The 14065-nt window shown below is 39.4% G+C and overlaps 1 protein-coding gene across 2 annotated transcripts in view; it reads left to right on the forward strand.

The window, feature by feature from the left end:
- Nucleotides 1-14065, forward strand: part of Slc26a7 (solute carrier family 26 member 7) — a 105352-nt gene that overhangs the window by 49530 nt on the left and 41757 nt on the right. The window contains exon 4 of one of the 2 annotated variants that reach the window (XM_057790993.1): nucleotides 4719-4883. The exons of the other annotated variant lie outside the window; for it this stretch is intronic. Within the exon in view, the coding sequence (XP_057646976.1) occupies nucleotides 4719-4883 (165 nt within the window). The remainder of the gene's footprint in view (nucleotides 1-4718; nucleotides 4884-14065) is intronic. 2 annotated transcript variants of the gene reach the window in all.

The raw sequence follows: 14065 nt of genomic DNA on the forward strand, positions 1-14065 counted from the left end.
CATTAATTTTAAACCTATTGGCCTAATATCTCAGGCTTCTTATTAACTCTTATAACTTATATTAGCCCATAATTCTTATCTGTGTTAATCACATGGCTTGGTACCTTTTTAGCAATCTCATCTTGTTTCCTCTGCGTCTGGGTGATGACTGCAGACTGAAACTTCACCTTTTCTTAGTCTATATTTTGAGTTGTGAACTATGTATTAAGTTCTCTAATTTGCAGCAGTGTTATGCCTGTCTCATACTGGGTGTTCCATAAGTACTCAATCAATGGACAAGTCAGTGATTCGCCATAGTGAATAGGCTAGATACCCAGAACAGCAACCACACCTGACATGCATGCTGTCTCATATTGACATTTCCTGATCAAATTTTAAAAATTGTCTGAAGGTCACTTGAAAGAATTGACCGAAATCTGAAATGCATTTAATTTGCATATAACACATGTTTTTTTATACAGCTATGACTAAATAATACCATGATAGTGAATCTTGATAATACATGTTTGAGGTGTTAAACATTAGCCTAGAACATTGGTATTGTTGTGAACTGCTGCAGTATATTGCATGAAATCTGTGCTCTTCTTAGATATTGCATGACTATTTGGGGGGAGTTGATTAACCATAATACAATCATCATCATCCATTTTGGTAAAAGGAGCTTCAAAATCCTTAATACTGGGCCCTAAGTGAAATATTCTTGAGAATCCCCACTTTACATTTTAAGTTTGTAGATGATCTTGGACTAGCCTGTGGGTTCTCTTTCCAATGCTGTCTGTTCCAGAATTTGCTGCATTCAGGTTGTACATAGCAATTTCTGTGTACTAGATCAACTCCCCCATGAATAAACTGGTGCAGTTTGGATGATGGGAAAAGGGAGTTCTTTAACACTCTTCTTTCCCCACTTCTCTCCTTGCCCATCCTCTCCTTCCCTTCATCTCTTTCTTCCCCTCTTTGTATCTGCCATTGATCTGGATTATGAAGAATTCTGTGGAAACTTCAAATATTCAAAGACCTGAATGAATCCTCGATTTATATTTTAAGTAAAAGTAAATAGTATGATTCCCTTCACATGACACTCTTAAGAAGGTAAGGCTACAGATACAGTAAATACAGCTAGGTTTCCAAAAACTTGAAAATAAAGAAAGGCAAAGACAAAAGGAAGTACTGTCTCCTGTATGTTTTCAATCCCTGCCCAGTGGCCGATGTCATAAAGAGTGCTAGAGGGACCCATTGGCCTTTCACTCAAGAACTCTCTGTTCCCAATGTTTGCCCCTTGCTTGCAGGATGTTTTAAAGGCATAGATCTGTGGGTATGGAGTGTATTACAGTCGTTGAGGTTCCAGTGTTTTAAAAGAGGATAGGCCCTTGTTTCTAATTTCCATGGCTTAGTAGAGTTCAATGTTTTCAGCATTTGAAATGGTTGGACTCTTATGGCACCCTAGAGTCATTCTGGACCTTTCATTTTGGAAGCGTAGGTTGTAGAAATGACCGAGCTGTTAGGAAGGTCATAGTTTAGGCAGTTACTGTTAGTGGCCACTTCAGATTTCTCAGGCATAGCAAGCCATGAACCCATCTGAAGAGACTTTGTAGTTTAGGACGTAAAGCAAAAGCAGAAGTTGAAGTGTTGACGGTCCTGCAAAGTCTTCTAAGAGTTTGCGTCTCAAAACAATGATTAGCTCCTAGGCACAGAGGGGGAACTTCCCAAACTTCCAGGAGTGTATAGCCTTTTATTTATGTGAATAGCTTCCAGAGTTTTAAAGGTGTGAATGAACTACATGTATGATTCATTTTGATAAAATGAAGGCCCAAAGCTGATGTTCTTTTGAGTTTAATAAAATGCTAATTTCATCATCATGACCTAAAAGAGTTAGTGACATAAGTGGGAATTTGTGATCTTGCTTATACAGAGATCCTTGGGAATTCTTGGTTCAGTGTCTTTCTAGATTGTGTTTTCAGAATAAAATCAACAGACTATGTCAAGAGTCAAGAGAGGCCACAAAGATCACTTTGTTCCTTTAGTGCCCATGTAAGCTTGGTTGCATTGGAGTTTCCAACAGGGTCTTGTTTCTACTTTCCGAACTGACACAAGGCTTTTAAAACAAAGCATAGTGACAGAAGCCATAGCCTTCTCTTCTTCCTGTGTTGGCAGTGGAACTGGCCTTATTTCTGTCTTGATGCCTCTCACTCTTCTCTTATCAGATATTGAATGAGGGGTGGCTGCTAACCCACAAGAATTCCAATACAACCCTTTCTGCACTCACATTCTATCAAAGCTTCCAGAGTTGAAAAATATGATGTGGCCATATCTGTGTCTTCAAAACTAATAGCTTGTTTTCTGTGCAGAGCAGATATGTAAAATACCCCATGACATCTTTCTGTATTACCCATCCTGCGTGATTTACATGTTTCAAAGCGTTATCATGTATTATTTTATATGCACCTTGCCACAGCTCGAAAAGATGGACAGGGCACACACATCATTCTAATAACTTATGGATGATGATTCAGTTCAAAGAACTGAAGTAGATTTTCCACAGCCACATATTTAGAATGTGGAAGAAAAGAGGACCATAAAGCTAATGTTCCAGCTTCTGCCCAGGGAACTCCACTTATGAGAGCATTATTGCTGGCAGCCAAACATGAATTGCAATGCTATCATAATATAGATGTCATGCATTTTGTAATTTATGTTCTGGTGGTAGCAGATAACACCTTGAACTTCTAAGTCTCACTGTTAACCTTTTGATTGCAGAACATTTCTCTGCTATTTTTCTGTCTGGTCTTTTCTTAATTTCATTTTCCAACAGGAATTTTAGGACTTGACCTAGATACTATTATTAAACCATTACTTATTTCTTTTTTCTGGAAGGGATACTCACAAATATAATCTAGTGTTACTTTTGAACTAATAAATGTTACTTTTTACTGATTCTGTGACTGAGTTTAAATGGTCAAAGAACTTCTTAAAGCCCCCTTGCTATTTTCTCTGGCAAAAGATACAATCCTAGAAACGGCAGGAGCATGTTTTTGCCTTATGAGCTCATTTTGAAACAGAAGATGATGCTGTGTTGTTTGAGGTTTCTGTCCTGCCAGGTTCCTGAAGTTGTTAAGTCCCAAAGAAATCACATAGAGATCTATATTAGTTATAAACCGATTGGCCCATTAGCTCAGGCTTCTTATTAACTCTTATAACTGATATTAACCCATTATTCTTGTCTGAGTTAGCCACGTGTCTTGGTACTTTTTTTGGCAAGGCAGTCACATCTTGCTTGCTCTGTGTCAAGATCATGATTGCAGACTGCAGAATTTTCTTCCCAGAATTCTCCTGTTCTTATTGCCCTGTCTCTACTTCCTGCCTGGTCACTCTGCCTATACTTCTTGCCTGGCTACTGGCCAGTCATCATTTTATTAAACAAATACAAGAAACAAATGTTTACGAGGTAAAACCATTGTCCCACAGCAATGCTGGTGGTCATAAAAAATGTTTAAGAAAACTGTTTTTATAGTGATTTCTATAAAGTCCTGCATCTTTACACACATCCCTATTCTCCATCTCCTCCTGTATATTCTCTCTCTCTCTCTCTCTCTCTCTCTCTCTCTCTCTCTCTCTCTCTCTCCCATCTGTGGTGATTTGAATGTAATTACCCCCCTGCGTGTTCATAGAAAATAGCAGTATTAGGAGGTGTAGCAATGTTGGAGTAGGTGTGGTGTTGTTGGAGGAAGTGTGTCACTGTGGGAGTGGGCTCTGAGGTCTCATATATGCTCAAGTCACACTCAGTGTCTCAGACCACTTGCTGTTGCCTGCTGATGAAGATTTAGGTCTCTAAGCTTCAGCACCATGTCTCTCAGCTCCAGCACCATGTCTGTCTGCATGCCACCATGTCCTACCATGATGATAATTGACTAAACCTCTGAAATGTAAGCCGCCCCCACTCCCAGCTAAATGTTTTCCTTTATAAGTGCTGCCATGGTCACAGTGTCTCTGCACAGCAATAGAAGCCTCACTAAGACACTGTCTCTGTCTGTATTTCCATCCCTATTCCCTGCCGGTCTATAGTCTCATCTATCTGTATTCCTACCTGAAGACAGGTCTGCTGTCTTCTTAGGAGGCATTAGCCTTTAGGGTGGATGCCCAGGATATTTTATCAGGCTTTTCAGAAGCTCAGGGAAGAAGTTCTTTCCTCAATGCCTTTGAAGTTATACATTTATTGGATATCAAGTAGTGAATCATGATTCTTTCTGATACTTTGAAAATTTTTTATGTTAATGTGAATTTGATTTTTCTTCCACAGAGATGCACGTGTTATTCTAGTACATCTTTCTCTTTGCCTTTAAAGGAAATACTTTCCTAATTTTGCAGCACAATTAAACAACAGTTTGTTTTATTGCATTTTTTTTTTCAGTATTGTGAACTCCAGTAGGAATTAACGCAGAAGCCTGGTCAGATCTGATGACTGCATTCCCAGCAGATCAATAAGGAAAAGAATGGTCAACATTCAGAGAGAAAACCGTTGGGCTAATTTTGATGAAACCATGCATACTGTACTTAGTAAAATTTGGGACACTATTAAACCTTGTAATATTCTAAAAAACACACAAATACTGAATAGATCAACTTAAAGAAACCCATTCCCCAAACGTGTCTAGCACTCACCTCTTTAGGAACTCGGAGGATGTCACCTGAATGTGACGGCCAACTCTCCTCTGTCCTTTTAGATGGCTATGTTTGTGCTGCAGCTGGGCAGTGCCACGTTCCTCGTTACAGAGCCTGTGATCAGCGCGATGACCACGGGGGCTGCCACCCATGTTGTCACTTCACAAGTCAAGTATCTCTTGGGAATTAAAATGCCATACATATCTGGACCACTGGGATTCTTTTATGTAAGTTTTCTAAGTGTCTCTGTTTGTGTGATTTGAGTACATGTTTCACAAAACTGAATTTAGCCTACTTGAGTACTGAGTAGAAAAAAGGATGTTTTAAATGTGATTAGTATATAAAACTAGTTTAATGAGCACAATCTACTTATTTTGGTACTCATTTCTTATAGTGAATAAGTACAAGTTGACTGGTGAGAAAAAGTGGTCGTGTATTTTTGTGAGTCAGATCTACTGCCAAGTTCTAATGAAATCCATCCACTGGGCTTTCGATCCACTAACAGCAGCATACTTTATCACATTCTTGCAGAATTGTGAATGCCAGGAGGGATCAAGACAGAGTTGTGGTTGGTATTGCTGACCGGAGCCCAGTAGCCGGCAATCAGCTATTAAAAGCCAATTGAACTTGAGAGACAAATGACTGACCAGTTTCAGCATATTTCCACAATAGCATTCCATTTCTCCTGCTTTCTTTGGAGACTTAAAATCCATGAGAGTTTAGAACTTTGCACTCAGTTTGAATTTTATAACAACAATAACAATAACAACAACACATTCAAGTAATGAACTTCAGAGGAAAATTCACTTTACTTAGTTTTGTGCATCGCTGTATGCTCAGTAATATTAATGTGTCATAGCAGGAGCTGTGTCAGCCTCAGTCTTGACGCTATGGTCCGAATAGCGACTGGATATACGGAAGCGCATAACTTCCTGGGCTCACTTCTGTTGTGGGGTTTGTTGCAGGTGCATCTCATTCTTCCATTCTGTAGCAGGAATTCACTTCATTTGCGGATCGTTATTTGCATGGCATTGTTGACTTTTTCTTCCGTTTTCTCGTGTGTATGTGTGTTCTCATGTGTGTGGGCACACGTGTAGGGACATGCATGTGCAGACTGAGGCTGGCTTCAGGAGTTTCCCCGTTTTCTCTACTATATTCATTTGGACAGGGTATCCCACTGAGCCCAGTGCTCTCGACCATGGCTCATTTCCTATTCCGTTTGCTCTGCAAATCTTTCTCTGTCTTCGAAGCACTGGAATGACAGCAGGCCCCTTGCTTACCTGCTGTCACTGTTGGGGGATCTGAATGTCAGGCTTCACACTTGCATCGAAAGCCCTTTAACTCCAGAACTATCTCCTAGGCCCCAGTGATTGTTTATGTAACATACATCTCAAGTTGTGGAATTACTCTATCAAAATGATTTAATATTTTTACCAAATTTCTATCTGGAAATTTCAACATATTGATATTTTACTTCAACTTTATCATTGCCAGTTCTGGCTGTTACTGTTTTAAAAAAGTACCAATATCTGTAGAGTGGGCTGTCAAGTCCTTTGGGCCGACATCAGGAAGAGGGATAGCTGGGCCAGAGGAAGACAGAGAAAGGAGAAATGCAGTAATTGTAGTATAATCTCGAAAACAAAAGGAAAAAAGATTCTGAATACAACGCATGATATATGGAATCCTCAGAGTTAATAACAGCACTATTGTGTAAGTGTGAGAATGAGAGAGATATGCGGAAATTCTCCTTCATGGCATTGTATATGTAGTGTCTGGGACTACACTGAGCCCACCACTAATGAGAAGTGGGTCTGAACCCTTGCCCTTCTGAAGCTCTACTTTCAATATGTCAAATAGAAGTGAACAAACACACACAAATAAACACAAATTGGAGTAAATGTTATGAAATTTAAAAATTATCAACTTGGTATTTGAAAAAAAAAATTCTCAGTTGTATTAATGTCCCTTTGTCTGCATCAGAGGTAAAGTAGTAACAAAGACGCAGTATTGATGGTATGGGGCTGTAAGTTGGTTCTGAAGTTTTGTTGCTTAGGTAATATCCGGGCTCATTCATCGCAAGAGAGCTTAAAATCAAAACAAGAAAATTGGAACTGTGCCTGGAAGCAACATAATTCCATGCTCCCAACTCAAACAAAAACAGACCAAAGTAGCTGTAAGCCATCAGATGACTGGCTGAGAATTAAGACCTTTAGTGACGCCCAGTCTACAGAACAGAACAAAATTGGAGGAGATTCTGCCGTGACCTGCCTGGGAATGGTGTGTTAATCTGTACATGGGCAGAGGAGAAAATATGTGTGGGTAGAACAGGGCCCTGTTTGGTCACATCTGTGCATGTTGATTATTCTCTTTGTTTTCAGGAATGTGTTAAAAAAAAGCCACACTGACTTGGAAATAACGTTTCCTCCTTCCCCGTTTGTTACTGTGTGGACTCGCTCCCTCAAGCATTATGTATGTCATTGCCTTCTCTCATATATTGTTTTCTTGTGAGGTGAACTGCAGGTTACTTTTTCTTATCTAGATCAAACACCATGGGGCCTTTGGAGATCTTTTATAAGATCTCACACAGAAACTGCATCAGATTTAGGTGTGCGCTGAGATTGCACATTTTCCATTCACATTACTTAGCTTCTAGAAGATGCAATGCTGATGGAAAATATTTAAAAATCTTACTTTTGTTGGCCTATGTCAGAGGATCCTATGCTCTTAGGTTTGTTGGAATTGATGGTTCATTGTTCTTAGTCAGTGTGCTAACAGTTCTGTATCAAAAATAGTCATGATTCCAAACAGAAAAGATGTGAGCTAATAAGTCCAGCACTTGAGAGCCTATAGAAGGAAAAGCATGAGTCTGAGGCCAGCCTGGAATGTATAGTGAGCCACTGGCTACCTTGAGCTACAAAGTGAATTAAGAGCCAACTTACAGTGCGTAGTGCTACTCTGCCTAAAGAAGAAACTGTAGTAAGCTGAGTATCAGTTGAAAATTAAGCCATTCACAATGGATACTTTTACCGGGATAGTAAAAAATGAGTTTTAGTATAGTTCAATTGGGAGAATATGTTGATCAGAATGTACATTTGAACTTGTTCTTAATTGTTTAAGTTGTACCTAAAATGGGAGCTCTGAATTCAGTGTCACAATACAGAGAAAATGAAACCATTCAAGGCTCTGGCCATCTGGTCAGAGCACTTGGAGGAAAGTCCGTGAATGAAAATTGTTTTTTTTTTTCTTTCTGACTGCTTCCTTCTGAGTTTTCAACACTCTTATATCCTGTTTGAAAGCTACCCAGGCTGTGGAAAGAAAAAGAACACACCACTAATATATATTGTTGCATAAATGAATGTATAGAATATTTTATAAGCTTGCATAATGAGCTTGTCACAAATCTTAATAGTTTGGGACACTGGTTTTTATTTTAAATATCAAGTTTAGTTTATATGTTCTCTAGTTCATTCCAGTAGCATTGACCTTTACTATCAATTTTGAAAGAAAACAGTCTTCTTTTGTTCTGTTCCTTTGGTTAGCAGTACGTGTTTCCTGATGCTTACAACATTGGTTTTCCTTCCTTCCATAGGGCTGCTGATCTGTACAATAAAGAAAATCTGTTATTCAAGTTGAATTTGTGACATCTCTGTCCATTGGCATCTCTGGGCTTGAAAGTGTACTCCCCTCAGTGGAACACTTTTAGCAGATGGTTTAAATCAGATTCATGAAGTGGTATAGTGTTTATTTTGCTCTCTTGAATTATAGGAAGGACATCCAATTGTTTTGAACAATAGGTATTGCTGCAGTTTGAATGCAAAATGTGTCTGAAAGGGCGAGATTTAATATAAAGGCTTGTCCCACAATCTTATGGAATGTAATAGCATCTTTAAGAAGCAGGGCCTTGTGAGAGGGGGCCAGTTTCTCTTTTTCTTCCAGAACACAAAGCAAGCAACTTTGCTCACTGTCATAACTTGTTGCCTTTGCTGCAGACTGGTAAGGGGCCAAATGAACATGGACGAAACCTCTGAAACTATTAGCCGAAAGAATCCCTTTCTATCCACCAGTTGACTGCATCACGTTTGTTACAGTAATGGGAAACTGGCACAACTGTTGTTGGGGTTTCTGTCCCACCTGGTCCTACAGCCGCTCAGCCACAAAGAAACACACTGAGGTCTACATTAGTTATAAACTGATTGGCCCATTAGCTCAGGCTTCTTATTAACTCTTATAACCTGTATTCACCCATTATTATTGTCCATGTTAGCCACGTGGCTTGGTACCTTTTTTGGATAAGTAGTCACATCTTGCTTGCTCTGTGTCTGGATCACAACTGCAGACTGCAGAATCCTCTTCCCAGAATTCTCCTGTTCTCATTGCCCCACCTCTACTTCCTGCCTGGTCACCCTGCCTATACTTCCTGCCTGGCTCCTGGCCAAACAGCATTTTATTAAACAAGTACAAGAAACAAATGCTTACAGGGTAAAACCATTGCCCCACAGCACACAACACAAATTTCAGCTAAGCACGCCTGGCTACTCTTTGATTTGTAGGTGAAAGTTGCTAACTAGTCTGCTCATAGCAAAGCTTCATGAATCTTTCTTGCTACTCTGAGTGACCACCCAGAATTTAAAGGGTCCTTATATTTATAAGAAGCTTTTTAGAATAACTCTCAAACCCTCTGTGTTTGTCAGGATTTGTCAGAGGAACAGCATTGAAAGAATGAAAAAATATATGAATTCATTTATATATACATGTTTTAGGGTTTCTGTTGCTGTAAGAAGACACCACGATCATAGCAACTCTTATCAAGGAAAGCATTCCATTGAGGTGGTTCACCATTTTGGAGGTTTAGTCCATTATTATCATGGAAGGACATGGTGGCATGCAGGCAGATATGGTGCTGGAGTAGGAGGAGCTGAGATTCTTACATCTTTCCCTTTAGACAACAGGAAGTGAACAGCATCACTCTGAACATAGCTTGAGCATAGGAGACCTGAAAGCCCACCCCCATGGTAGCATAGTTCCTCCAACAAGGTCACACCTACTCCAACAAATCCATAATACCTAATAGTTAGGCACCCCTTGGGGGCCATATTTTCCAAGTCACCACAATACACACACATACACAGACCGAGATCCAGATCCAGAAACATCACACACACACACACACACACACACACACTTTAATATAATCACTTACAGGTTGTGGTGCAGCTAGTTCAACTACCAAAAGGCCAATAATCCAGATGTTGTTGAATCCTTGAGACTGGATATCTTAGCTGGTCTTCAGTCTCCATTGGAATCCTGAAGAAGTAGGCTCTTCCTCCAGTGAGAGAATGCCTCAGCTCAGGATAGATGAGCTTGAATCGGGAGTGAAGGTAAGCAGGGGAAAAGTCAATGTTCCCTTCTTCCTCGCCTTTTTGTATAGGCTGGCAACCAGAAGGTGTGGCCAGACTTAATGGGGTCTTTTCTCCCCAAGTAATCCAATCACGACAGTCCTTCACAGGTATGTCCAGCTGCTTGGGTTTTTATTGATTCCAGATGGGAGCAGTTAAGTTAACAGCCCTGATCAGCCATCATGACCTCATAGTTATAAAAAGAATTGATGCAATTAGGTCTAATTTATCCATTTATCATTTCTCTTCCGTATTTCCTTCATGCCTAACTCTGCCTTTCTCTTTGTTCAAATCTATCTATATTTTACTTCTTAGAAAATGTTCTTCCTTGATTAAACAAAGCTATTTTGTAAAGACTTTGAAGGACATGTAATCCGCTCCCCAGTTATTTGAAGGGTAAAAAATTAACTTTTGTTCTGGGTTAACTTTTAGTTTCCATGACTTTATTAGGACCAGGTAACTAACTAATTAATCTTTTGTTGTTTTGTTCTCATAGAAATGACAATGGGGTTTGAATGTTAGAATTCAAGAAACTCAGAATCAGACCATAGGTACAACTAGGGACTGAACAAATGATATGGTGACTTTAAACTCTGGCTGCCAGTTTTGTTAACTGATGACAATTATACTCTGGGGGGTTAATTTTAAAAAAGAAAAGTCTGAACATAGCTATTCAATAAGGGCCAATCACTGTCTTCTTACTGGTGATGAATAGATATAAAACTCTAGATTCTTCACACTTCTGATTAATTAATCAATAACAATGCTTTTCCTCCCTAAAAGACTTTCAGTTGGATGCACAACAAAAAAACAATAAAATAAACTCACAAGTCTTTTTGCAGCTCAAAAGTCACAATGAACTGAAACTTATAAAAAGGTAAATATTTCTGCTTTTAATGAGAGCTTATTGTGAGACTTGAGGACATCTGTCTTTTAAATTTTATTTACAATTGTCCACTAATTTTGTCCCAAATCTCCTCAGCAATGATAATGCCACTTAGTAAATTATGTGCTGTCTTTTGATATATTTAGGAATAAACAGAAATAGTCATGTTAGAAGGGTCACTCTGTCTTGGGGCGCAGGCTCCACAGTGAAAGTGCTCTATGTTCATCTTCTGCAGAGCCAGGTGTTTGACTCCTATGTTAGTGAGCTGTTTCTCCAAACATAGAACAGAAAGCTTTAATTCTTTAGAATGAAAAATGCTTTTAAAAACCAAGAGATAATGAAGTATGTCTTACTAGGAAGGGTGTTTTTCCCAAAGGGCATAATAAAAATGACAGAAATTCCTCGTTCATCTTTGCACATGTGGATTTCCTTGAGAAGGCGCCAGTGCTGAGCCTACTGCAGCCTATGAGAAACTTGGCCAAGTTCATCTCACTGGCCTGGCTTCACGTGAACACTGTTCTAAACGATTATGCGCAGTTCTGTGCACTGAACTCAGGAGAGAAGGCAAACTTGGCAGCATTTCCAGTGACTCTTCTTGGAAGTTTTTACTTCTACCCTTAGAAATGTAGACTTTAAAATGGAGAACAGTCTTGTGTGCATCTACATCCCGAAGTACCAGGACAACGCTTCTCTGGTTTGCTGTCCACAGACTGCAAAAGCAAAACCCAAGAATGCTAATAAAGTGGAATAGAAACGTCAGAGGGAATTCAGAGCCAAGGAAACATTTTCTTTTATAGAGAATGAGATCACAACTAAGTATGAACAAATGAAGTTTATATTTGGAGAACAAATCTACGTTAAAGATAAAGGCCCTCTGGGACTCCACATCAAGAATACACTCTGGTGGCTTATGAAGAGCCCCATTTTCTCTGCAGACATTGTGACATCTCTGTTGTGGGTTGCATGGATGCCAATATAGCAAAAGAAAAAAAAAACTGACAGAACAAGTTGAAAGGGAAACAGAGTGTTCATTCTCAGGCTGATTTAATCAGTAGTGCAGGAATAGCAAATGAGACTACATGGACATTTACAGTCAAGGTTACTTTCGAATTCTAAATCAGAGAGCAAATATTTTTGCAACTCAACCATCTTGGGCTAAGCGCCTTCCATCCCCCCACAGTTCACTGAAAAATGCCCCACCGCAAACCCAGTGCTCAAGTAATTCAAATTAAGCTTATTTTTCTAAACAAGGGATGGCTGAGTGCCACGTGAGCCGTGGTATGCTTGGCTGAATGTTTGGTTCAAGAGAATTTTGTGTGCCCATGTTGTTTCTAGCTGCTTGACATACCATGCTTCCCATTCTGGTTTGAGACTTCATTTTTCCCTTGAAGCAAGAGCGAATGGATTGATTCCCAGCATGAGATACAATTGATTGGAAATCTATGTAAAAATGTATAGAATGTTGTTTTTATGTCCTTTTTCATGCTTTTTTTGTACTAATGACAGTGTAACCTGAGACCGATACTCAATGTTTCTCTCCTTTCTTTTGGTATTTGTGTTCACTGCTTTGCAGGAAAGAATTATAAGAAGCTTATCAGTACTGATCTTGAAATACTTAATAATGTAATGGTATGTAGGCAAAGTTGATAGGAGACATCCAAATCTTCGAAGCAGGGAAACTTGTTTAAACATTTGTTGGAGAATGATGAAAGATAGGCTTTGGGGGTTTGTGGACTTACCAGGAGCTTGGATTCAAATATCATCAGGCAAGAAACAGCTGTGGTGGCGGGTCATGTTGGGGCAGCTGGGTAAATGCACCAATGGCCTGATTGCTGCTTTAAGTAAGAATGCAGCAATCTAGAAATGTTGTTCTAACTGTCATGAAATGATGAAGAAAGCAGCATTCATCCTTGATTAAAAAACTACTAGAGCCGGGTGGTGGTGGTGCACACTTTTAATCCCAGCACTCGGGAGGCAGAGGAGGCAGATCTCTGTGAGTTTGAGCCCAGTCTGGTCTACAGAATGAGTTCCAGGACAGCCAGAACTATGCAGAGAAACACTGTCTTAAAAAACCAAAATAAAAAACAAACAAACAAGAACCCTGCTAGAACAGATATATTCACTAACTTTTTGTTGACAGATCCATAAACATTGAGGATGCAGATGATAAATACTTTCCTTGTTTTTTATGAGGAGGAGTATGAAGTCAGGTGGTTTGATACAAAGACAAACAGAGGAACAAGAATCTCATGTAGTTTTATGGAAAAAAACGGGTCACTGCTTGACAGAAGTGGTATGTTAGGGAGGAATGTGTGGCATACACCTCTGTTCCGAAAAAAATGGCTTTCTCAGCTCTCTGTCTTTCCCAAAGCTGAGAGACACCCATCCACAGATACAAGCTTGACATGATGGTGGAGCAGACAGAGAGTTCTTTTCTTAGAACACGTCTAAGTGAAAGTCAGAAATTGTGTGATTCTTTTCCTCGCTCCTGCACTCTGCCTAGGAGACGTAGCCTGTAGATGTGCAGACTGTTACCAGCTGCAGCAGTGTTCAACCAGACAGACCCTTCAGCAAAATCTATCCACTGTGAGACCGTGGCAGTCACATGATCACAATAGTTCAGAGGATCCTTCTTCAGAAGACGTTCTTCCCAAAATGTAGGAAACGTCTCTATTATCAGACATATATTTGTGCACGGATCAGGTCAGATGCGTTCTGACAAAAGTTTGCACATGTATGAGCATATGTAAAAGTTAGCATCGCCCCTCCCGCCCCGGAAACAGTCCTGGCCTTGTGGCTGTTGACTAACTCAAAATCATATATTTAAAACTAAGACCAATAGATTGACAGTTATTACTTTGTACCTACTATTCAAATAGGCAAACTTATAAAAAATGGCCAACTCAGCTAAAAACGTGTGTGTTTGTATGTGTAAAAGTACCTATGTAGTGTTTCATAAAAACATGACATCTATTTAAATTAAATGTAGCAATGGATATGAATATGTAATTTTCATTCTTTGAACTGTCTCAAAGTGGGTTTGTTTATGTATATATGGATTTCCATATATGCCCTATAACAAACTAGTATTATGGTTCCAGAAGCTCCGAGCTTGTTTATTAAGTTG

The sequence above is a fragment of the Chionomys nivalis genome, chromosome 16 (genome assembly GCF_950005125.1).
Source record: "Chionomys nivalis chromosome 16, mChiNiv1.1, whole genome shotgun sequence".
Classification (NCBI taxonomy): domain Eukaryota; kingdom Metazoa; phylum Chordata; class Mammalia; order Rodentia; family Cricetidae; genus Chionomys; species Chionomys nivalis.